Genomic DNA, 27,131 nt, shown 5'->3' on the forward strand with positions numbered 1-27,131 from the left:
GTGCATCTGTCAAAAAAATTCGCCTACAACAGTTGCGTCATAGATTAGCAGAACTGTCAGATCTTCCACTCAAGTAAGAAGCGAACTCAGATAGCGCAGAGGAGTTCCAGAATCAGTTCCAGATTCACACACACACACACACACACACACACCACACATCATCATCATCATCATCATCATCATCATCACCTTTAAGAGTTATATATCGATGGTGCGTTAATAATTCACTGTTCCGGGGATTTGTATTGAGTTCCGAATTAAAGGATTATCCATTTTAATGCGATTATATCCTAATGGAAAACCCAGACGCTAAAATTGAATAACGAAGTCAATTACACACACACACACATATACACACACACGCGCGCGCTCGCGCGATGCCTCCACCGCACTCCAGCGGAGGGTATATATGTACAGGTTGTCCATAAAGTCCCAGTACCATTCTGTGCAATAAATACTTGTGATGGTACTGGAACTTTATGGACATCCCTGTATATAGCACAAGATACAGAAGTTCCTTGGCTCCTCAAATTTCCTTAAGGTTCCTCTCTACCTTCCAAACTCCGAATTACAGGAGAGAATCAGTTAGAGTGCAAAGCGTTAGGTAGCAATACCTGGTACAAAATATTCAGGAATGATCTTTAGGAACTTCTGTGACGAGGCTAGAATATTGACAATTAAAAGCCACAGTATCCGAAAGTACCTCCTAGTCATTTTTACCCTTGTCCAAAAAAATTATTTTTAACACTACTGTGGCTTTTAATTGTCAAATTCAGAAATTATTAAGTAGGCAGAATTAAAAATAAAAGGAATTAGTGGGTAATGCGGACAAATTTATATATAAAAAAATCATGCATGCTACTCTACATAAAAAGGAATGAGCAGCTGTAATAAAAGAAAGGGATAAGAGTAAATGATTAATGTAAAAAAATAAAAATAAAATGGAATAAGTAAGTATATGAATTAGAATACAGAAAAAGAATAGGTATGCATGGTGTAACCAATAAACATACGTGTGTTTATTATGCATAGCCGCTTATGCACATGGAGAATTTCAGACGATCACGTGTATATAGAGTGTATAGGTGAGCAAAAGCACCAGAATAACATACATACATACATTCATACATTCTTAATCTCCCTGCAAACTTGCACGTCCATACAAACAAAATATTATTTGATAGCCTGCCTTGAAAAATGCAGACGTATAGAATGCACCATATGTGTGTGTGTGTGTGTGTGTGTGTGTGTGTGTGTGTATGTATGTATTAAACACACGGCCGCATTGCAAGATAACGAAGACGAGAAGGAGTGAGAGTGAGAGTCATTGCAAGTACTTGCAGAAGCATTCCAATAACGGGAACTCCTGCAAATGCAATAACAATAAATCTGTGAACCCTAACAATATTGCGCTCACATTCTCCTTCAATATTATATCTAACGTATTCCAGTAACGTTAAATTACCCGCGCGCGGGAAGAAAAAAAAAAAGGAATATAGCCGAATCTAGTGTTGCAATAAAGCTGTTTGCATGCTGCAATATCACTTCATTCGCATAAGAGCGATGGTCCTTAATGTCCTCGCCACAATAATACGGATTTCACGGACGGAGGCGGCACTAGCTGCTATGGGGGTTCGTTCTCTCGCGGGGATGATGAGGGGGGGTGGGGGGGTTTGGAGGTTGGGGGTGGGGGGATCCGTGTGCCCGTGCCCGTGCCAAGGAGGAGGGCACGAACGAGCGTTCGTTGCCACGATTTGGGTCTGCTTAACGCTGATGTTGCATATATATATATATAGGTTAAATCGTTAAAAGATAAGTGGGAATCACCCATAGAAAGTATGTCTCTCTGAGAATCGCTCGTAAACATATACATTCTACAATAATCGATCATGAACAAATATCCAGAAGAATCACTAGAAAGTAATTAGATATCATCCTTAAGAATCACTCATAAAAGATACCTATAAGAATCACTCTTAAATTATATATATATATATATATATATATATATATATAATATATATAATAATATATATATATATATATGTGTGTGGTGTGTGTGTGTGTGTGTGTGTGTGTGTATGTATGTGTGTGTAGAGAATAGCTCATAAATGAGAATCGCTCTTAATAAGTAAATCTCTCATAAATATGAATTCATAAGAATCACCCAGAGAAGAGAGAGAGATATCGGCAAGAATCACTGTACTGTATTATAGATATATATATATATATATATATATATATATATATATATATATATATATATATATATATATATATATATATATATATATATATATAAGAATAACTCATAATGAGAATCACTCTTAATAAGTAAGAAAATCTAGTGAATAAAAATCTAAGAGAATCACCCGTGAAGAGATATCTGCAAGATTATTATCATTGAGGTACTTACGTACATACATACATCCATGCATACATCCATACGCATTCAGGCATACAAAAAAGCATTAGTATGGTTATGCATGCTCGCTAGTCGCTACACGTGAGTCAGAAATCCGGCAATATCTGCAGCCAGTTCGTCGAAAGATGTTATGGTATATTTCTCCAAGCGCTTAGGTTTAGCGCCAAATAAATAATAACATGAAGCAAATTATATATATATATATATATATATATAATATATATATATATATATATATATATATATATACATATATATATACAATATATATATTTAGATTTATATACAGCTCCCAAAAGCGAAAACAGGCTAGAACGACAGACAGCTGAACACCTTCTAAAGAGGATGGAACAGTCAGTTCCGGGGGAAAGTAGATCTTCAACGTATACGAATGGCAGAGGAGCGAATACTCCAGTATGACGTGGATGCTGAATACTGAATGCTGAACGTCCCAGAATTCTTGCATCACCAAAGGATGAATCCGGAGAGAGAGAGAGAGAGAGAGAGAGAGAGAGAGAGAGAGACGGTATAGTAATGACTGAAGGAAGCAAGATTGGGTAAATCGTACCAACGGCAGAGAGGTGTGTGTGTGTGTGTGTGAATTCACGAATAGCAATGGCATGGGTATGTGAATTCACACGCCCCTTCCTCGCCCCAGGTATAGTATGCCCACCACATACCCCCCCTGAATTCACACACATACCACATGAACATTACATCTCAGTGCGCATTTATACCTGGAAATCGACAACAAAGGAAATTGGAGGAAGGAGCAATAACAGGAAACCAACGAACGCACTATAAAAAAAAAAAAAAAAAAAAAAAAAACAAAAAAAAAAAAAAACTCGGAGGCAAAAAAAAAAAAAAAAAAATATTTGGGTACAATAGCTTCCACAATAAACCGCCCTCTGTCGAACATATGGGGATGCCCTCCGGAATGGCTTCCAAAACAAAACGGGTGAGAAGCGAAGGCAAAAGAAATCAATGGGTACAAAGGCATACAATCAATGCTCTCTCTCTCTCTCTCTCTCTCTCTCTCTCTCTCTCTCTCTCACATTTCAGGCAACGGACTGGGATCAGAGAGATGAGGAGGGGAGGGTAGGGAAGGGGGAAGGTACCAGCGAAGGGTAATATGTCTAAAGGTGCCACCCGACATACCATGGCACCTGCAATACAAATACAATGATGCTGCTGGTGAACCGAGAGAGAGAGAGAGAAACTCGCGTCTTCCCCAGAGTATGCAGAAATGATGGGGACGAGTTGAGGATGAAAGAGACGAACACGTGTCTGAAGAGGAAGAGGTAGTGGGATAGAACAGGAAAGAAAAACTTGGATGATAAGGAAACGTATGAGTAAAGGGAAAAGTTAAGAATGCAAGCAGTAAAAAACAACAGCAACAAACAAAGATGGTTTTGATACAACAGGAAAAGGAGAAGGGAGTACAGAAAAAACAACAAGTATTATCGAAAAGGTGAATTTAGAACGACGACGATGCCATACTGTCAACAAAAAAGCAACCCGGCCGATGACCCAACGAACAGGTACTCGAATCTGCATATAAAATTCAGGCCAAAGACCAAGCACTGGGACCTATGAGGTCATTCAGCGCTGGAAGGGAAACTGAGAGTGAAGGAGGCTTAGAAGGTGTAACAGATAACGGAGAGAGAATATGAACGGTGGTACAGTGAAAGGAATAATATGGGTTGCAACTAGGGTCCGAAGGGACGCTGCAAGGTGAAACTGTTACATATGTATATATATATATATATATATATATATATGATATATATATATATATATATATATCTCGATAAAGTCACTAACGTCCTGATTTTCTCCTCTGTCCTCTGGGCGGTGGTTCGAACCCACGAGAGGGACGAAATTATTATCAACTAAAATAATTAACCTTCGGTTGTACATATATGAAAATATGTTAATTCCGAGGTAGAGCGAATTAGTAGATTATTAAAGGACATTTGTAGCTGGAATAATATATATATATATATATCTATATATAGATATATATATATATATATATATATAAAATTAGACAAGAATACAAATACAAACAACGAATCCAAGACTATAAACAGAAGGCAGCGTCAGCGGATAAAACTATAATAATAAGTATTCGAGAGAGAAGGAGGTTTTCCTTATTAGAATCTCGCTTTACTCACACAAATGAGATTAGAAACGGAATTCGAGGTTCATTTGTTTGGGTGACTGAACGACTCCAACTCACGAGAAAGACGCAAAAAAAAGAAAAAAAAATATCAGGGAGGATGCAACTCTGCCTTTGTGACTAGAGATGTTCACGGCACTGCATGATTGCACAGTAAACACAAGGAATCCTTGGGAGATAAAATGCAAGGCCTCAAGGAGAGAGAGAGAGAGAGAAGAGAGAGAGAGAGATGAGAGAGAGAGAGGAGAGTCAGTCAGTCTTCGTGTTTGCATTAATTCTATGCCCCAGCCTTGCTCCAATCTAACAAGTAAAACACGATAATTATACAAGTCAAAATCATAGGTACTTTTCAGCAATTAATCGATATTTTAATATATATATATAATATATATATATATATATATATATATATATATATATATATATATATATATATATTGTGTGTAAGTATACATACATACATACACACACACATTATATATATATATATATATATATATATATATATATATATATATATATTATACTTCTAGGGCACAATTTTTCACGGATACAACATTCATTGAATAGAATGGCTTTCTCAACTGTTAACCAGCTTTTGAAAGTTGCTTCATATTTTCTAATTATTTTCTTTACTTCATTGTTCAGGTTACTAATGGACACATAATGGGGTTCTTCCATTTACTCCAGTATTTTTACACGCGAACAGCTGTTTCGTCAACCTATACGTATTGACGTTTTTCAAGCGTACTGATACAAATATGAGCCTACATGCGTTTTGTGACGTCATGAGGACGGAAAGGTAGTACAATTGCCAGATACCTAGTTTTAAGTATTTACAAAAGACTATAGTGAAACATAAAATAAAAAAGACAAATAAATAAATATTTTAACAACAGAGAAAATTAAATAAAAAAGTTGAAAGTAAGTTATTATACACATTATACATAAATATATATTAATTACATATATGTTTAATTCGCGGACAGGAGCGCACACTGACTTTCAGTGAATTAAACATATATGTAATTAATATATATTTATGTATAATGTGATATAATAACTTACTTTCAACTTTTTATTTAATTTCTGTTGTTAACATATTTATTTATTTGTCTTATTTTATGTTTCACTATAGTCTTTTGTAAATACTTAAAACTAGGTATCTGGCAATTGTACTACTTTCCGTCCTCATGACGTCACAAAACGCATGTAGGCTCATATTTGTATCAGTACGCTTGAAAACGTCAATACGTATAGGTTGACGAAAACAGCTGTCGCGTGTAAAATACTGGAGTAAATGGAAGAAACCCCATTATGTGTCCATTAGTAACCTGAACAATGAAGTAAAGAAAATAATTAGAAAATATGAAGCAATTTCAAAAAAGCTGGTTAACAGTGAGAAAGCCATTCTATTCAATGAATGATATATATATATATATATATATATATATATATATATATATATATATATATATATATATATATATATATATATATATATATATATACTATCTGCAGTATGACCTCAAATATCAATTCAGGAATGCCGAAGACACATGGATGTTTTTTAAAAGATATATTCATTAAGAAACGTTTCGCACATGACTATGTGCATCATCAGTCTGAAAAATGACAAAATAATAACATTAAAATACTAAAAACAAAAATACACTGGATTCTTAAAATGACAATTAAAAACATTAAAAGACTAAAAAAAAAGCAAAGCAAAGTAAAAACAACTGCTGTTACACCAACCTTCAGGTACAAAGAAAGAAGATAGAATGACCAAAGAAAGAACAAGAACCTCCAAAAAAGACGACTATGCCAGATATAGTTGAGCAGAGGAGCAGCCACCGTTTAACGATGGAACGAGTCTTTTAATATATAATGACTCTAAGGTCGTCAGATAATCTGCATCCTTAGAATACCCTATTATGGAAAATGCTGCTTCTTGACCTCAATTTTACAATTGATAGCATGATTTTTTATATTTGAATGTTCTGGTCTGCTCAATCTTTGTCCCGTTCTAAAACTCAACCCTAAGTGACTGTAATAACGCATCTGCAACAACCTTTTCGTTGATCCAATATAAGTACCAGGACATCCTGGGCATGTAAACTTATAGACCACATTGGATCTCATGAAGGGATGCAGACGGTCCTTAAAGCCAAACAAGGAGCCAATTTTGCTGGGATTATTTGATAGCAATTTTAAATTAATGCACGGTATCTCAGTTTCAATAATTTGTTTCAGTTTATGCGAAAATTTGGAGTTAAAAATATAAGGGATTGAAGCATACATAAGTTTTTTCGGAACATCAAAAACCGGTGTGGCAGGATGAAAATGATTAGTTAAAAGTAGCTCACGGTGATCCTAATTTTTTAGACATTTATAAACGAGAGGATCGTATTAATAGGTTTTTAAGGAAATTAAAAACTGACAACATTATTGATGATAAAACCTACCAAAAGCTGTATGTAACCGGTTCTTCCTTCAGTATATTGTATGGGCTACCAAAAATTCATAAAGATGGAATTCCTATAAGACCAATTATGGCAGCGTATAATAGCCCTTCTTTTTCTATTTCAAAATATCTGGTGTCTCTCCTTAACGAGTATACTTCAAGTCAATTTATTTAAAGAATGGTTATGAATTTCAAAATCAAATCATTAGTCAGGATGGTTGACCTGTATATGTCAAGCTTTGATGTTGATTCTCTATTTACGAATGTTCCCTTAAACGAGACTATAGAGATTAATTTTTTAAACAGGTTTTCCCAGATGGCAATTATACATTTCATGGTTTTTACTAGGTCTCTTTTTAAACAACTTCTAGAACTTGCGGTGCAAGATTCTATGTGTATTTTTAATCAAAAACTGTACTCTCAGGTAGATGGTGTTGCTATGGGTTCTCCATTAAGACCTTTATTTGCGAATTTTTTTATGTCTTTTTTAGAACAAAAATTTTTAGATTGTTGTCCGTCGTCTTTTGAAACCATTGTTTTACAGAAGGTATGTAGATGATCCTTTGTCTTTTTAAGTATCAGTGGCAGGCCACCCAGTTTTTAGATTTATTAATGAGCAACACCCTAACATTAATTTTACTATGGAATTGGAGAGAGATAATTGTTTACCGTTTAGATGTTTTAATCACGAGAGCTAATTCTGTTTTTACTACTGCCGTTTACAGAAAGAAAACTTATACAGGTCTTGCAAATAATTTCTACAGTGCTTGCCAAACCAGTTTTAAATTGAATACCATCTATACTTTAGTATATAGGGCTCTTAGATACTCGTCCAGTTGGGCCATATTTCATAAGGAGATTGAATTTTTAACTACTTTCTTTCAACAAAATTCATTTCCCAAAGATCTAGTTTTTAGAACCGTCAACAAACTTTTAACTAATCATTTTCATCCTGCCACACCGGTTTTTGATGTTCCGAAAAAACTTATGTATGCTTCAATCCCTTATATTTTTAACTCCAAATTTTCGCATAAACTGAAACAAATTATTGAAACTGAGATACCGTGCATTAATTTAAAATTGCTATCAAATAATCCCAGCAAAATTGGCTCCTTGTTTGGCTTTAAGGACCGTCTGCATCCCTTCATGAGATCCAATGTGGTCTATAAGTTTACATGCCCGGATGTCCTGGTACTTATATTGGATCAACGAAAAGGTTGTTGCAGATGCGTTATTACAGTCACTTAGGTTGAGTTTTAGAACGGGACAAGATTGAGCAGACCAGAACATTCAAATATAAAAAATCATGCTATCAATTGTAAAATTGAGGTCAAGAAGCAGCATTTTTCCATAATAGGGGTATTCTAAGGATGCAGATTATCTGACGACCTTAGAGTCATTTATATATTAAAAGACTCGTTCCATCGTTAAAACGGTGGCTGCTCCTCTGCTCAACTATATCTGGCATAGTCGTCTTTGGAGGTTCTTGTTCTTTCTTTCTTTGGTCATTCTATCTTCTTTCTTTGTACCTGAAGGTTGGTGTAACAGCAGTTGTTTTTACTTGCTTTGCTTTTTTTAGTCTTTAATGTTTTTAATTGTCATTTTAAGAATCCAGTGTATTTTAGTATTTTAATGTTTATTATTTTGTCATTTTTCAGACTGATGATGCACATAGTCATGTGCGAAACGTTTCGTTAATGAATATATCTTTTAAAAAAACATCCAGTGTCTTCGGCATTCCTGAATTGATATATATATATATATATTATATATATATATATATATATATATATATATATATATATATATATATATTTATATATATATGTACATATATATGGCTTAGAAAACTTCAGTTGAAAGCTAAGAACTCCGACATAGAGTTTTATGACTACATCGTAGACCTCGTCCTCCGCGCGAGGTAGTGTGCAAGTATACGTCTCCATACCCAAGGTCCTGTCTATACCCAAGGTCCTGTCTATACCACAGCGTCAGCGAGCGGGCAACAAGAGATCTGTGAATATAAACAAGAAAATATTGTCCGACTGATAGCAAAAGTTGTCTTGACCCTGAGAGCGGAATAATAATCAATAGCGAATTAATTTGAATTGAATTGTGGGTGCATGTCTTCTGTCCCCATCCATCTCCCTCCCCCTCCCCCCCCGTCCACATATCCCCCCCACCCTGGCTCCATAATGGTGTGGTGGTGAATGGGTGGCCCCGTTGCAACATGATGGGTTGGGTAGCCAAATGAAGATGGGAGTAGGAGGGGGAGGAGGAGGGGGGGAAGGGTTTCCCCTCGTCTAGGGAAGGACCCATTGGTGTGTGGGGGGGGGGGCGGCTTTAGGTTGATTTATAAGTCAGGCTGTAAGTCATTTTCTTCTTACAACCTCCTCCCCCCTTTTTTTTCTTTAGCCTATATATTTTTTTTTTTTTTTTTGTAATTCGTTGTCTCATTTAATTCCTTTCTTTATCGTTAGATATTTTCCATTTGCTTTCCTGGAGGTAAGAAGGTCATTATAATTTCTTTGCTTTCTTTCTTCCTTTCCTTATTCAAGGATTTCGTGATATCTTTGTCCTTTGGGGAAACGGTCGCGTATAATTTAACACCAAGGGAACATTAATTTTAGCAACGTTACTGTTAATGTGGGTTTCATACTTAATCATAAACACTCCTTCATCGCGATTTTGCAATTAAAATTTTTTTTATTCTCTCTTTCTCTCTCTCTCTCATACCTTCATTATTCCCGAGACTGTTGGTCTCTTTAACGCCCTCTCTTTCTCTCTCATCTTTATTATTCCAAGACTGTTGAAGTCTTAAACATTCTCTCTCTCTCTCTCTCTCTCTCTCTCTCTCTCTCATCTTTATTATTCCCGAGACTTTTGGGGTCTTCAACATTCCCTTCCTCTCTCTCTTTCTCCTCTCATCCTCAGTCTTCGGGAAATTTATTATCGTTTCAACGTCCTTGCCTCTCTCTCTCTCTCTCTCTCTCTCTCTAAACCACACAACAACCAGTTTGTGTAAACTGTAAAGAAGCAGGAGCGAGTGATCCCCCCCCCCCCCCCCCCACCCCCCCCCCCCCCCCCCCTCCCCCCCCCCTTTGAGGACTAAATATATCCGTCATGTTTTGTAAGGCTTCATCCTGTTACGTTTATTTATTTATATTTCCTTACGTACATTACGTACTTTTTTTAAGGCCGTAGGTTGTACGTACGGGCAAAATTAGATGCATTTTGGATACAAATTTTTATTTATGTATGTACATATACATATATACTATGTATATACGTATACACATATATATAAATATGTGTATATATATATATATATATATATATATATATATATATAGTGTATACATGTTAGATTTGTACATAAACTTTATTATGTATGTATGCATTTAACTGATATAATATATATATATATATATATATATATATATATATATATATATATATAGATGTGGTGTGGTGTGTGGTGTGTGTGTGTGTGTGTGTGTGTATACAGATAAACAAATGAACACTCGCATAGCCTTGAGCACAATACCAAAATAGAATTAGAAATAGAATTAGGGTCCTCTTCTTAAGGCAGCGTAAATAGTATGTTCTCATTAAAACTTGTCTGTAAAAGACAATATGTTACGTCAGTGTGAGTCCTGATAGTGCATATAATTAATGGATGTGACGTCACTGAATTCTGTGTGTGTGTGTGTGTGTGTGTGTGTGTGTCGTGGGTGTAAAGTGACAGTTAGCGAGGTTCTGAGTCCATTTGTTTACCTCGACGACATTTCGAAGTAACATTGACGAAGCAAAAAATAGTAGTAATTATGTGTGTGTATATATATATATATATATATATATATATATATATATATATATATACATATATAATGTGTGTATTTATGTATGTATGTATGTACTGTATATATATATTATATATATATATATATGAATAATTATCACATCGAACCGTGATCCATTTATATATCAATTCAAGCTACAAATGTCCTTTATATCTAAATTCACTTTACTCCCAAATGATATATTTTTCATATATGTACCGAAGGGGAATTTTTAAGTTGATAACAATTTCGTCCCCCCATGGGATCGAACCACCGTCCAGGTGGACGGGGACGAAATCAGGACAGTCAGTGACGCTATCCAATCAGTCAACAGAGACGCTATAAGTTCTATCGATTCTGACCTTACAAACACCCTCGATCTGGATGCTTTCGTAATTAGAATCGATATGAAACCCGTCTACCATGTTGGCCAATTCGAGCGTTTTGACAGAACGTAGCCTTTTGTTATGAATAATTATCACTCGAACCGTGATCCATTTATATATCAATTCAAGCTACAAATGTCCTTTAATATCTAAATTCACTTTACCTCCCAAATGATATATTTTCATATATGTACCGAAGGGGAATTTTTAAGTTGATAACAATTTCGTCCCACCATGGGATCGAACCACCGTCCAGGTGGACGGGGACGAAATCAGGACAGTCAGTGACGCTAATCAGCCAACAGAGACGCTATAAGTTCATATCGATTCTGACCTTACAAATCACCCTCGATCTGGATGCTTTCGTAATTAGAATCGATATGAAACCCGTCTACCATGTTGGCCAATTCGAGCGTTTGACAGAACGTAGCCTTTTGTTATGAATAATTATCACATCGAACCGTGATCCATTATATATCAATTCAAGCTACAAATGCCTTTAATATCTAAATTCACTTTACCTCCCAAATGTATATTTTCATATATGTACCGAAGAGGGGAAATTTTTAAGTTGATAACAATTTCGTCCCCCCATGGGATCGAACCACCGTCCAGGTGGACGGGGACGAAATCAGGACAGTCAGTGACGCTATCCAATCAGCCAACAGAGGACGCTATAAGTTCATATCGATTCTGACCTTACAAATCACCCTCGATCTGGATGCTTTCGTAAATTAGAATCGATATGAAACCCCGTCTACCATGTTGGCCAATTCGAGCGTTTGACAGAACGTAGCCTTGTGTTATGAATAATTATCACATCGAACCGTGATCCATTTATATAATCAATTCAAGCTACAAAATGTCCTTTAATATCTAAATTCACTTTTACCTCCCAAATGATATATTTTCATATATGTACCGAAGGGGAATTTTTAAGTTGATAACAATTTCGTCCCCCCATGGGATCGAACCACCGTCCAGGTGGACGGGGACGAAATCAGGGACAGTCCAGTGACGCTATCCAATCAGCCAACAGAGACGTTATAAGTTCATATCGATTCTGACCTTACAAATCACCCCTCGATCTGGATGCTTTCGTAATTAGAATCGATATGAAAACCCCGTCTACCATGGATCACGGTTCGATGTGTAATTATTCATAACAAAAGGCTACGTTCTGTCAAACGCTCGAATTGGCCAACATGGTAGACGGGGTTTCATATCGATTCTAATTACGAAAGCATCCAGATCGAGGGTGATTTGTAAGGTCAGAATCGATATGAACTTATAGCGTCTCTGTTGGCTGATTGGATAGCGTCACTGACTGTCCTGATTTCGTCCCCGTCCACCTGGTACGGTGGGTTCGATCCCATGGGGGACGAAATTGTTATCAACTTAAAATTCCCTTCGGTACATATATGAAAAATATCATTTGGAGGGGGTAAAGTGAATTTAGATATTAAAGGACATTTGTAGCTTGAATTGATATATATATATTATATACGTATATACAATATATATAGATATATATATATATATATATACCTTATATGTATATAACCATATCCATTTATATTCAGATATAAACAGATTTATTTGTATACATATAGAAAAATATATAATATGGATATATATTAATATCATGTATATATTGAGTATATAAATACATATATAATAATATATGTGGTATATATAATATATATCATATTTTTATTTTTGGTAAATAAAAAAAATAGATATATATAAATAAATACTATTATTTTTGTGGTAATGAATTCATTATATATGATATAATATACATACATGTATTCATATTATATATATATATATATGATATATAAATATATATAAAATTCGCTGCTAACTGGTGTTACTTCTCTTATATACCTTTCCTGTGTCTAAACATCAGCAGAGATACTATACTATCTTGTCCTATTTCAGCAACCTTCTGGTCAGCCCACTTGAAAATTTGGCAGACCGCCAATCTTCAAATAACAATGACGCTGATTTCTTACGGCTGAGATTACGGCAAAGATTATAGCCAAAAAAAAAAAACGCTTTGAATTACTGGTGTTATTCCGTTTCGTCAGCATAACATTAAAGGTATCCTCACCTTTGGTCCAACGATACGTATTCAAGGTTACTGATCCAAGGGGAAGATAGGATTCGGAATTCTGGTCTTACACACGGTCGCGTGTACGCACACACACACACACACAGACAAGCCCACGTATCAGAGATTTTCCATCACAGAGCAAATATGTTTCAGTAATGCAGACCAACGCAGCGCAGCGCTATACCCAACTATTCCACGACGTTGTATGCATGCATACACCGCACGGGTGTATTTACAAACACGAGTCCCTTTTTTCGTATGAATGAAGGGCCTGTGCATGTTTGTGTAGCAACCGTGAATGACCCTCATTTCAGTGACACCAGTGGAGCCTTGATTAACGATATGCGCATGCCATTTTGTCTTCAATGTCGTTTGCATATCAATTGCATATTTAAAGTCCGCCCTCAGGAAACGCCTCTCTAAGGTATAGCCGAGAGAGACCCCTCCCATTCCTCTGCCTCCTCTCGTTGTTCTTCCTCCTTCCTCCTCCTCCTCTTGCTCCTCTTCCTCTTCATTCTCTTCTCCTTTCCTCCTCCTCCTCCTCTTCCTTACTCTGATGGCTTCGAACTAAAATTAACTCGTGTAAATTCCTTTCCGAATCCAAGCGAACAGGAGGAAGGTACGCCCTGGTGCTATCGGAGATTCATTTCTCTCTCTCTCTCTCTCTCTCTCTCTCTCTCTCTCTCTCTCTCTCTCTCTCCATGCATGCCTCTAGGGCTACAAAGCCTCATATTCCAGAGAAATTCATTAAATAATTCTGTGCTAACTTGTATTTCGGGTTTTGTTTACACGCCAGAAGAATTTTTTTCTTTTTTTTTTTACGGAAGCAAACAAAACTGGGTTTCGTCTCTCTCTCTCTCTCTCTCTCTCTCTCTCTCTCTCTCTCTCTCTCCGCGTCACAATTTTTCCCCCTTGTGTGCGTGTTTGTGTGTGTGTGTGTTTTTTTTTTACACGGAATAACATTAGGTGGCACTAATTAAGGACATGTTTTCGTAAAGAAGCAGGAAACTTCGCTTCCAATGCCTGTTAATTAGGTTACTGGTAGGGATTAAATATGCAGGTATTTCCATCTTATCGCCTTTTAAGAGTAATGCAAATAGTCTTGAGTTACGAGTGAGAATTGTAGTAAAAACAGGTGCAAATACAAGCACAAACATATATATAGATATATATATATATATATATATATATATATCCTAGCGAAAATACTTAGGTCGTAACTTCCGTTATGACTCGTGTGTGGGTCAACTGGTAGCAGCGCCCTGGCCTTCCATTTGAGAGAACGGGGTTCGATCCTGATGTGAGGCTGGGAAACTCGCCCTTGTGTCCACGAGTTCCGTATTATATATAATATATATATATATATATATAGATATATATATATGTGTGTGTGTGTGTGTGTATATATATATATATAATAATAATAATAATAATAATAATAATAATAATATAATAATAATAATAAACAGAACAGCGAGAAGACTGGACATCTTCTCTTCTTATTATCTACACCTACGTTTCGGGAATCCTTACCCATCTTCAGGGGTGTAAATAGAATTAATCTTTACAATATTGAAAATTATGCTAAAATAAGCTAATAATATGATTATAATTTAGCATGCTTTTTAATATTGTAAAAATGAATTCTATTTACAGCCCTGAAGATGGGAAAGGATTCCCGAAACGTAGGTGTAAATAAAAAGAAGGAATGATCTCCAGTTTTGTTTGTATATATATATATATATATATATATAGATATATAATATTATATATATATCTATATATTATATATATATATATATATATATATATATATATATATATATATATTAAAAGCCACTGAGATTAAGTATTCCATTTCATGGAGGACAGGTTAATATTGGACACGGGTGACTAATGACAACCTGGGCTAAATTGAAAGAGAGCGTTTATACGAAAAGTAAAGTCATTAAATCTAAAAGGTCAGATGTTAAAAGAGAAGAAGCAGGTCAGAGAGAGAGAGAGAGAGAGAGAGAGAGAGAGAGAAGCAATCCCCGCCTTCTTTGAGACTATTAATATATTGTTTTATCTTTAACGAATCGTCAAGGAATATAAAACTGCGTTTTATTTTTGCATGTGTCAGAATACAACAACGAAAACAAAACGGCTAATTTAGTGTTCAAGGATCAATATTCTTGGAAGAATAAATGAGTTTATTTTCACGTTAAATAATGTAATTATTATTATTGTTATTAATGCCTGGCCTGAGGTAAATAAGAAGGGAGGAGGCTGGCTAAAATAGCTTGCTTGGAATAGGCTAGTGTACGTGAGTGCCACTTTCAGTACTTTTATAAAAAAAAATGGGCAGTTACATAAGTTTTTACTGGTTATGTGAAACGCTGTGGAAAGAATGTTATATAAATGCACTTGATGAAATATTTGTGCGTGTGTGTTTTACATAAATAAGCAAATACCTTCAGCACTTAATCTTGTCAGTTTCGTGGGGGCCTACTAATCACATTTCTTGAATACTTTGTCGACAACACCTCACATAACCACATGGCTGGTATTGACATTTGCTGCACAAGAAGGAACAACTTTGATTAATCGGAAAGCCATTTTGCACACCGAAAATAACATTGCTTAAAGAGTTCTTCTGCATAATTTGATATGAACTGAGTTGTATGATGGTATAAATATTAGACAAAAACTGAGGTTAAGACAGAAGATATAAAGAGGTTGTAACTTTCATTCACACTAAGACCTGCTTTCATGCTCAGTCATTCTCTCATGATAAATGCATCCTGTAGAATTAATCCACCCTTCCAGATCGATCATGCCACTCGCTACTCTGCTTTAAATAGCTTTCTAAGTGCTAAAGTAGAAAAGAAAAGTGTCATTGATACTGCTTAAGAAAGTGTTCAAAGCCACAAGCTTCAGTGTATCACCATTATTTGAGTTCCTGAAAGCTTCAGGTTTAGTATATATGTTGGTTGTAGGGATAGAATGAATTCTGAAGAACTACTTATCCCTGCAGTCACTTGCCCTGTCAGATGGGAAGAGGGGGGACGGTGGGGGGGAAGGAAGAGGAAGGGTGGGGGGGATTGTTTAAAAGGAATTTGGAGCAAGTGAAAGAAATATTGCATTTAATTATAATATTATTTTTCTTTCTAATAACTGATCTCTTCTTTCTGTATCTCCTTGTTACCTCTGGCAAGTGAACACCTTATTTTTAGGAAGCTTGAATTTCAAGTCAGTGGTCCGGTAGAATTAGGTCCATATGAATAATAATAATAATAATAATAATAATAATAATAATAATAATAATAATAATAATAATAAGTAATAATAATAATAATAATAATCATAATAATAATAATAAGAATAGTAATTAATAATAATAATAATAATAATAATAATAATAATATAATAATTATAATAATAATAATAATAATTGAGGAACAAGGTAGGGGCCAGTCACTTGTACAATAGAGGATCTTAATACACTATTTACCAAATTGTTTTCCATCAAAAGCTCACTTTCCTGCTAAGGAACGCCCATGTTCATAAACAAATTTCATTGTGAATGTTTGTTGTTCCAAAATCAAAAAGGCAATGCGAAATTTCGTTGCAGGTTCATGAGTTACCTGTTCTTGTTCCCTGAGATCGTAAGGTGCATAAAACTTAGGTAAAAAAATCACAATAATCTTTCCGAAAGGTCACTCAGGTGAAAAATCAGTGATATGTTTTGCAAAAGGTCACTTAGGTAAAAAAAAATCACAATATTCTTTCCAATAGGTCACTTAGGTGAAAAAAAAAAACAATGAAATCCTTTCCAAAATGTCACTTAGGCGCAAAATTACAATGAATTTTTTCCAAAAGGTCACTCAGGTGAAAAATCAGTGATATTCTTTCCAAAAGGTCACTTAGGTAAAAAGAATCACAATGATATATTTCCAAAAGGTCACTTAGGTGAAAAATTACAATGAAATGTTTCCAAAAGGTCACTTAGGTGAAAAATTACAATTAAATGTTTCCAAAAGGTCACTTAGGTGAAAAATCACAAAGGAAATTCTTTCCTAAAGGTCTCTTAGGTGTTAAATCAATGATAGTCTTTCCAAAAGGTTACTTTGGTGAAAAATCACAGATATTCTTTCAAAAAGGTCACTTAGGTGAAAAATCATAATGCAATTCTTTCCAAAAGGTCACTCAGGTGAAAATTCACAATGCAATTCTTTCCAGAAGGTCACTTAGGTGAAAAATCACAAATAAAATTCTTTCCAAAAGATGTGTCAGTTGGACCGAATGCACAAACATAAATGTTTTTCAATACTTGATGAACAGATGCATTAGCACCTAGCACCTGGATACACTAGCATTCAAAGGTTGGGTACGTATAAAATCTCGGAATAGGAAAATACATTAACAATTGATATTATTATTCAGAGGATGAACCCTATTCATATTGGAACAAGCCCACTGACTTGAAATTCAAGCGTCCAAAGATTATGGTGTTCATTAGAGAGAGATAAGAGAAAGTAAAGGGAAATACAGAAAGAGGGAATCAGTTATTAGAAAAAACAGACGAATTAGCAAATAGATAAATAAAAACTTATACATAAGTTTCGCTGACGTGATTTCAGTATCCCTATACCAGTTGCACTAATATCTGATATCCCTGAAATCGGAATACAGTTCACTAATTGTGCAAGGGAAGTGTACGAATACAGCTAAATTGGAGAAGTGAGTGAATGAGCATTAAACTCGATGTTTTGAAGCCACGTCAACCAGTACTCCAAAACTTCTAAAGAATGTCTACAAAAATGCTCACAACCAATATTCCAACACTTAAAAAAATTTATAAAAATGTAAGAATACTTGCAACCAATATTCCAAAACTTTTAGAAAATGTTCACAAAAATGTACGAATGCTCGCAAACAGTATTCCAAAACTTTTTAAACATTCACAAAAATGTACGAATGCTCACAACCAATATTCCAAAACTTTTTAAAAATTCACAAAAATGTACGAGTGTTCACAACCAATATTCCAAAACTTTTAGAAAATGTTCACAAAAATGTACGAATGCTCGCAACCAATATTGCAAAACTTCTCAAGAATGTTTGCAAAAATGTACAAATGTTCTCAACCAATATTCCAAAACTTAGAAAATGTTTACGAAGTGTACGATTGCTCACAACCAATATTCCTAAACTTCTCAAGAATGTTTACAAAAATGTACGAATGTTCGCATTCAATATTTTTTAAAATGTTTACAAAAATGTACGAATCCTCACAACCAATACTCCAAAACTACTGACGAAAATGTGTAATTGAACGTTTACAAAAAATATATGAAAACCAAGAACATTCAAAGTCCAAACCTCGAATTATCTAGTTAAAAATAACAATTCTAAATTATATATACGAATTCTATATACGGATTTTTTTTTTTTTTTTTTTTTATTTTTTTTTTTTTTGTTTTTTAAAGTTCAAGGACGTACACTAAATAATTTCGCAAAGACCCCCTTTCTAAGCCCAGTCCACACGCTCTTCCCTTTTATACCACGAATAATAAAGAGTATTTCCTTCTGAGTCATTCATCGCTGCTAGACGTGAGATCGTTCGTACAGCTTATAATAATTTAAGCAATCTATCGTTCCTCCGGCCGTCTCTTTCCCACAGGGCTTAAAGAAGGTGTAGCCATTACCTCTCTCTCTCTCTCTCTCTCTCTCTCTCTCTCTCTCTCTCTCCGAACGCTTGCTTCGAGACGACATTGTGTTTTGAAAATAAATCGGGATTATTATTATTATTATTATTATTATTATTATTATTATTATTATTATTCAGGAGATGGACCCCTTATATGGAACAAGCCCAGCAAAGGGGTCATTGACTTGGAAATGAAATTATTATTATTATTATTATTATTATTATTATTATTATTATTATTATTATTATTATTATTATTATTATTCAAGAGATGAACCCTAGTCATATGGAACAAGCCCCCTTCCCCCCAAAGGGGTTATTGACTTGAAACTGAAATAATAATAATAATAATAATAAAATAATAATAATAATAATAATAATAATAATAATTATTAATTATTATTATTAATTATTATTTATTATTATTATTATTATTATTATTATTATTATTATTATTATTATTATTATTATTATTATTATTATTGACTTAAAATTCAACCTTCCAAATAATATTATGTTGTTCATCTGAAAGAAGTAACAGAAGGTAATATGAAATACATTAAGATGACATCAGTTATAGATAAGAAAAGGCAGCTTAACAAATAAATAAGTAAAAATATAACAATTTAAGTAAAATAGGAGAATTGATTAAGGGTTATATTGCATTGCATCATCGCCTTAACTTTTGGAATCCCAATTGCACCTGATTTTGTTAATAAATTACGAAAACACAGCATTAACCAGCTTGCTTGATTTTTCAGTTAAGTTTTTTACTTAAACGGGTTAAAAATCGATGTAAAGACGAAGCAATTATTTTCGAGAAAAGCCTCTTGGTCTTTTTGCAGATACTGTACGTGTAAAGATAACAGATATCTAAATTAGATTCCAGTGTAATCATTCCTGAATGGGTGAATGAGGTGAAACAATGATCAGGTCTCTCTCTCTCTCTCTCTCTCTCTCTCTCTCTCTCTCTCTCTCTCTCTCTCTCTCATTAGCGGGTCTACATATCTTCCTCACGAGACGAACTACATCAGACCACCTGTCGGTGGTAACTTTACGTATCTCGAAAACTTTTCTCCCGGGTGTTGGGTTTTACGAGTGTTTATTTTCTTCTCCTGGAACTGGAAAATACTCCCCCCTGGAACTGGAAATATCTCCCGCTCACCTGGAACAAACAAGCTCGAGGAGGAAAGCCAAACATGTATACGCGTTGAAGAACATCTCTCGAACTCGATCCTTTCAAGTTATATAACTCGAAGTTTGAGAAGATTTAGAATTACACTTCTTTTTTTATGGGTGGATTTGTACACAGGGGATTCAAGGGTTATAAAAATGCACTTCTCTCTCAAAACAGGCCCCTACTGAGAAAGGGTCACCGCTCCTCTAAACCATACTTCTAAGGATAAAGGAGTTAGTTTCTGGGGTACCCAAGGTTCTGAGGGAGCCAGAACTTCTGGAGACACATAAGTTAGGTTCTACGGTAATCAAAGTTCTGAGGGAGTCAGAACTTCTGGAGACACAAGAGTTAGGTTCTGGAGCTACGTTCTGAGGGAGTCGGAACTTCTGGAGACACAAGAGTTAGGTTCTGGGGTGAGTCAGGGTTCAGAAGGAAGTCAGAACTTCTGGAGACACAAGAGTTAGATTCTGAGGGAAGTCAGAACTTCTGGAGATACAAGAGTTAGGTTCTGAAGGAGTCAGAACTTCTGGAGATACAAGAGTTAGGTTCTGAGGGAGTCAGAACTTCTGGTATCACAAGAGTTAGGTTCACGGGTAAGTCAGGGTGCTGAAGGAAGTCAGAACTTCTGGGGACACAAGAGTTACGTTCTGGGTAAGTCAGGGTTCTGAGGGAGCCAGAACTTCTGGAGACACAAGAGTTAGGTTCTGAGGGAGTCAGAACTTCTGGAATCACAAGAGTTAGGTTCTGGGGTAAGTCAAGGTTCTGAGGGAGTCAGAACTTCTTCTGGAGACACAAGAGTTAGGTTCCGGGGTAAGTCAGGGTTCCGAAGGAAGTCAGAACTTCACAGAAACAAAAGGAGCTTTGACTTATGGAGACACAAGTATACAATAATCTTCAAAGATCGAGCAGTTTTAAAATGGCAAATGGCCCATCGAGCATAAAAGGTCAGTCGTCCATTGGACGAAAATTCCTTTTAAATAATTTCTTATGAGTGAGAAATGTTCCCAGTCTAAGGATATACTTCCCCACCCTCGCTTTCATTAGTCATTTTACAACCCAGACAATAATTAGATCGTCGTTTCATTTATTAAAACAAACTATTAAATCTATGTGAAAGAACATGAGAGGAAATGCTGTTAAAGAAATTTCAATGAAAAAGTAATGTCCATGAATTTGAAAAGAGATTTTTCAGGGATATTATTATTATTATTTGCTCTATCACAGTCCTCCAATTCGACTGGGTGGTATTTATAGTGTGTGGTTCCGGGTTGCATTCTGCCTCCTTAGGAGTCCATCACTTTTCTTAATATGTGCGCCGTTTCTAGGATCACACTCTTCTGCATGAGTCCTGGAGCTACTTCAGCCTCTAGTTTTTCCAGATTCCTTTTCAGGGATCTTAGGATCGTGCCTAGTGCTCCTATGATTATGGGTATAATTTCCACTGGCACATCCCATATCCTTCTTATTTCTATTTTCAGGTCTTGATACTTATCCATTTTTTCCCTTTCTTTCCCTTCAACTCTGGTGTCCCATGGTATTGCGACATCAATGAGTGATACTTTCATCTTCATTTTGTCAATCAACGTCACGTCTATTATTATTATTATTATTATTATTATTTTTATTATTATTATTATTATTATTATTATTATTATTATTATTATAAACCCTCTTCATATGGAACAAGCCCACAGGGGACACTGACTTGAAATTCAAGCTGTCATAGAATATGGTGTTCACTTGAATAAGGTGCAACAGTAGGAAATATAGAAAGAAAAGATTGGCTATTAAAAAATTAAAAAATAGATTAACAAATTTTAATAAATAAATGGTTAAGTTAAAAATGTGCCAAATAGTAAGAGCTTTACAGTTTAAGGATTACTTTGAAGGGTTGCTGTTTGAAGCTTGCTACAGGAGCTAGACCTCAGACACTGCTACAAATGTTTGCAACTGTAGGACTGTTGTGAGATGACAACTTTGTAAGTAATTCCGAGAGTGCTAACATGAATAGGATCGAAAAAGAAACCCACAAAATCACTTTGTAACTTGTTTACTTCTAAGTATTTACATTTAGTTTTACTACACACTCGAGTACTTTCAGGCCCTGTCTGTGGCCCATTTTCAAGAGATGTTTGGGATGTTAGCCTGGGTCAAGGCCCAGCAGTCTTCTCTTAGAAGTAAACAAGTTACAAAGTGATTTTGTGGGTTTCTTTTTCAATCTTCAGAAGAAAACTGAAAAAAGGTTTTGTTTGGTTCATGATTAGGATCATTCTGATAGCATGCAGGTCAAGGACTTCCGTGAAACTTACAGTTTTAATGTTGCTAAGAGCAAGCGCAAGAGGGTTTTTTTTTTTTTATTAGAGCCTGTAAAGTATATAGACTGTTTTGAAGCGTTACAGTCGCAGATTGCTGTCACAAACTGGAAACTGGATAGGTTCAAGGAGGGTGGAAGGGACTTATAGCCATGAACACACTATTTTTTTTTTTTTTTTTTTTTTTTTTTTTTTTTTTTTTTTTTTTTTTTTTAGTTTAATTGGTCAGTTGCATTTCCGTGCATATTGCATGCAAATATCTGTAGCTTTTGTGTCAGTGTGAAAGGCAACGTGGCTGTGGAAATGAAAGACAGAAGTGACCTGCTACAGGAAGCTACAGGTTGGAGATTAAGAGAGGTTTACAAAAACAAGTCTTCCTTTATGGGACTACGGACAATGGCTCCGTTGATGGCTTAAAGTCTTTGGGTTTGCTACCTGTTACTTGTCGGTGAGGGCCTTGAGAAGTGTTGCTGGCTCGGACTGCAACTTATATGGGTCCAAATCTTTGCACTTGGATATCGTTCAGTGCATAAATTAGAATGCTCCCAGGAGAAACCTCACTGCAGTAATAAATTTGGTGGAAATGCCGTCGGGAAACATATATAGAAAGACGGAAAACTATCCTTAAAATCATTTTAGGCCAAAGACCTCCGAGAGAAACGAGTAAGAGAGGAGTTATTGCATCCTTCTGGCTGAGAGTAAGCTGAAGCTTAAGTGGTATTCACAGTCTATAAGCATTAAATATGGTGAGATCAATGTTTCGCCATAGATATGAGAAAGCTGTGATTACCTTAGGTTGCCAAGGAAAGAGGTGATATCCCCTCAAGGGTCTAAGAGAAGAACAGCCTAGAGTGTGTCTCGTTTACAAGATGAATGTGGGGAAAAACCTGGTAACTACGGATTCTTTCTTGTTCGAGAAACATGACTAAGGCTTACTAGAAAGACGAAGAAGGTTATAAGTTAGTTATGCTTCCCCTAAAACTAAGGGGAGAGTCTGTGTCCATTTTAATGGACACAAGTGACACAGGTGTCACATTTTCACCAAATATTGACTGTGCAACCAATTATCACAATCTTTGGTCTGTGCCACAGCCTCTGTGAATAGCCTACACACAAGGGATCGGGTGACAGTTCAGCATTCGTTCCTTGTTTACTGATATTCTAAACCTTGTTTGTTTATTTTCCATTTTATTATTATGACAAATAATGTTTAAAACATTTATTACAAATGTACCCGGCAGCCTTTAAGTAATTGGTATACAAGTGACAAAGCACTCTTTTGAAAAATGTACTTCAGTTTTAAGGTATTCTTGTACTTACCAACACACGTGTGTATATGCAATATATATATACTTATTTCTGGAAAACTTATAATCATGAAAGAAATCTTTTTGTAAGAGAAAAACTCAATTCTATACGAATAACTGTGATCAAAAATTGGTCAAAATATGAGCAACTGACATTTTATTTGCAATGAATATTTGCAATGACTCATGCACATGAAATCATAAATCAACAAAGAAAGTGATACACGAGGGGTGTGGGGGGTGGGGGGGACTTACGCGTTTGAGCCTCCTGATCTGCCATGTCAGGTGGTGTGGGTGGGGCAGGGGTCCCTGCTGTGGGAGAGGTGGGGGCTGTGCACCCCTTGTTCCCCCCTCCATCGTTGGCGACGACCACTTTCTTGACGAGGTAACACCGTGGCATCCCTGGATCGCTGTTTGGACTGTGATGGTGATGATGATTAGGAGTGAGAAGACGCTGTAGGTGGTGAGGGGACGACATTATATTCCTAAAGACGTTCCTTTTTTATCTCGTGATCACTCTGTGTCGCCTCTTCTTTACTTATTTTTTCACGATCGCATAGACAAAAGAGGAAAAAAAGACGAGAGAGCAGAGGAGGCAGATGCAGAGGAGCGGTTTCCTCCGGAACGAGGCCACTTTTTATTTTTTATTTTTAACTTCTTCCTTATCTCTTTCTCTGTAAGGAATCTTATCGGGTTCTACTGCTATGATTGCACTAGCACTGAGGTCAACTTGCAGGATCGGCAGTATTTCACGAAAGGGAAAAAAGACATTTTCGCACATAGATCAGCGCTTGGATTCGACATCGGCTTTCAGCTATTACACCACCAGTTGTTGTGTGTGTATGTGTGTGTGTGTGTGTTTGTGTGCGCGCTTTTGCATGATCCGAAGGGGAGTGTGGGACACGCGAAGCAGCTCTTGGTCTCTCTTCTTCCCTCTCTCTCTCTCTCTCTTGCATAGCAACAGGGCGTCGAGTTGAGGTCCGATAGGCGGTTCCATCAGGAGGCAGAGGAAAGCGACGGCCTCTGGGGTGCTTCGTTGTGCATCTTGCAAGGAAGACAGGACGAGATGCAAGGGCAGTAGAGCTTCCAGCGGGCTTCCAGCGGGCTTCCTCCTGCGCCGTGTCCTCCGTCACCTCACTACCACCTGTTTCACTGGAAGCAACAATTGTCAGCCACCACCACAACGAGAGTCTGCCAGCATGGAGGCCAACCAACCCCTTGGGTTTGTTCGACTGCGGCCTCGATCTTTCCCGCAGGGGTATCTCTGCCTTCACAAACGCCCCCTCCTTGCCCACGACCCTCACTCCCACCGCTACGCCCACCACAACCACTGCCCTGGTCGCAGTTTTACCCGCAGAAGTAAGTGTCTCTTCCCCGGCAGTGTTCGCTCCGACATTACCACCACCTCCCTGTTCCCCTTCGCGCGCAGGCGCTCTGCCGGCACCGTTCCAGAATGGTTCGCGCGTTCCAGACCTCCGGGCCGCTCACGAAAAACTCCCAGTTTCTCGACCAAAACCCATACCTGGATCGTCTGTACCCTCTCAATTTATATTTTAAGACACTTTCCAAAAAGTTCCTTCGTCCCCATTGAGGTAGTTCCAGTTTCCGAGAAATCTGACGTCAAAACTCACGCAGAAATTCCCGTATTCCAGCATTCTCTTTGGGTTTAGTTCCCAATCCTTAATACTGCAAAGACTCGTTTCTCTGCCCGCCTGGAACTGCTAGATAATATGACGGGCTTTCTGCAGAACTGGTAAATTTGCGTTTATGCCAACGCGATCTCATTCTTCCAATTCATACTGATGGACGAATCACGATCAGCTTCGTCCAGATGAAGCTGAGTGAACGAAACAACGAGCTTCAGGCGAACCAAAGCGAATGTTTGTTAATGGCTGGGAAGAGCGTGCTAGGATCAATATTGCCTGAGAGCGTCACCTGTTCCTCGCAGCTAGCGTGAGAGCTTAAACCAGCGGCATCAGTGTAGCCAATCCCGGGGAAAAGAGAGGGGAAATTATAATTTTGTCGACTCATATCAAGACCTGAAGCGTCGCTGTTGTCGATTCGGGAACGGTCACATTTTGGCCGTAACCGAAGATTGCGTTTTCAGTCGAGAACCGCATCGGTGAAGGGGCCCCCCTGCCCTGCCCGCGGAGGATAGGATGTCGGCGAAACTCGCATCTGGCAACAGTGGGAGTGAACTCTGAAAAACACGAGGTTGCCGAATACTGCAGTGTGGGTCCGGCCGCACTTCTCGGACTTCGCTAAAGTTTCCCCTTTCTTACCACACTCTGGCGAGCCCTATTTGGATTTTCGTCTTCGGACGCCTACTATGGGAACAGAATTCACCTCCACACGATTGCGTAGTCACCCCTACCCCCGCCACCACACCCCCCACCCATTCAATCCACGGCTTCTCTAGCAGATTCATGTACGCTGGGAAATGAAACGTACTCATAACCCATATTATCATAATTGCGTTTTCTTCTTCATTCTATATATAGGCCTTTGACAGTTCGTGGTAAGCGTTGGACATCACAGTTGCGACAGGGATCTTAGGTCGGTCACAAAACGTCTTCAAGTCAAATGAACTGACTGAAAACAAGCCTGGCCCCACGTCAAAATTAAGCAGCTATCAATACTCAAAAAAAAAAAAAAAAAAAAAAAAAAAACATTCCCGAAGGCACTAAAATTAGGGGGAGTTACCTTTTTGTACTTACATTGTCAAAATGCTGGAAAAAAAAAACCGCGTGTGAAGAGCATAAAGATTATCCAAAATATCTATTGTTTTTCTAAATAAAAATAATAATAAAAAATGCAGAAATCTATAAAAAAAATTAAAACAGGAAACAGATCAATTTTAATTAAATTGCTATTTATTGCAATTTAATTAAATCTGATTTTGACCTACTTATTTGTTGAATTAAATTACTATTGATTTGGAAATAGAAAGCAATTTAATTCATCAAATAATTAGGTCAAAATCAGATTTAATTAAATTGCTATTTATTGCTATTTAATTATATCTGATTTTGACCTACTTATTTCTTGAATTAAATTGCTATTGATTAGGAAATAGAAAGCAATTTAATTCATCAAATAATTAGGTCAAAATCAGATTAATTGCTATTTATTGCAACTTAATTAAATCTGATTTTGACCTACTTATTTGTTGAATTAAATTGCTATTGATTTGGAAATAGATAGCAACTTGATTCAACAAAT

The 27,131-nt window shown here is 36.4% G+C and overlaps 1 protein-coding gene across 1 annotated transcript in view; it reads right to left on the reverse strand.

The window, feature by feature from the left end:
* The window catches only part of LOC135215004 (zinc finger protein ZFP2-like), a 44,464-nt gene extending 17,828 nt beyond the window's left edge, over nucleotides 1–26,636 (reverse strand). The window contains exon 1 of the mRNA XM_064249539.1: nucleotides 24,165–26,636. Coding sequence (XP_064105609.1) covers nucleotides 24,165–24,387 — 223 coding nt within the window. The 5' untranslated portion in view covers nucleotides 24,388–26,636. The remainder of the gene's footprint in view (nucleotides 1–24,164) is intronic.
* Nucleotides 26,637–27,131: the final 495 nt, after the last annotated feature.

The sequence above is a fragment of the Macrobrachium nipponense genome, chromosome 46 (assembly GCF_015104395.2).
Source record: "Macrobrachium nipponense isolate FS-2020 chromosome 46, ASM1510439v2, whole genome shotgun sequence".
Lineage (NCBI taxonomy): Eukaryota > Metazoa > Arthropoda > Malacostraca > Decapoda > Palaemonidae > Macrobrachium > Macrobrachium nipponense.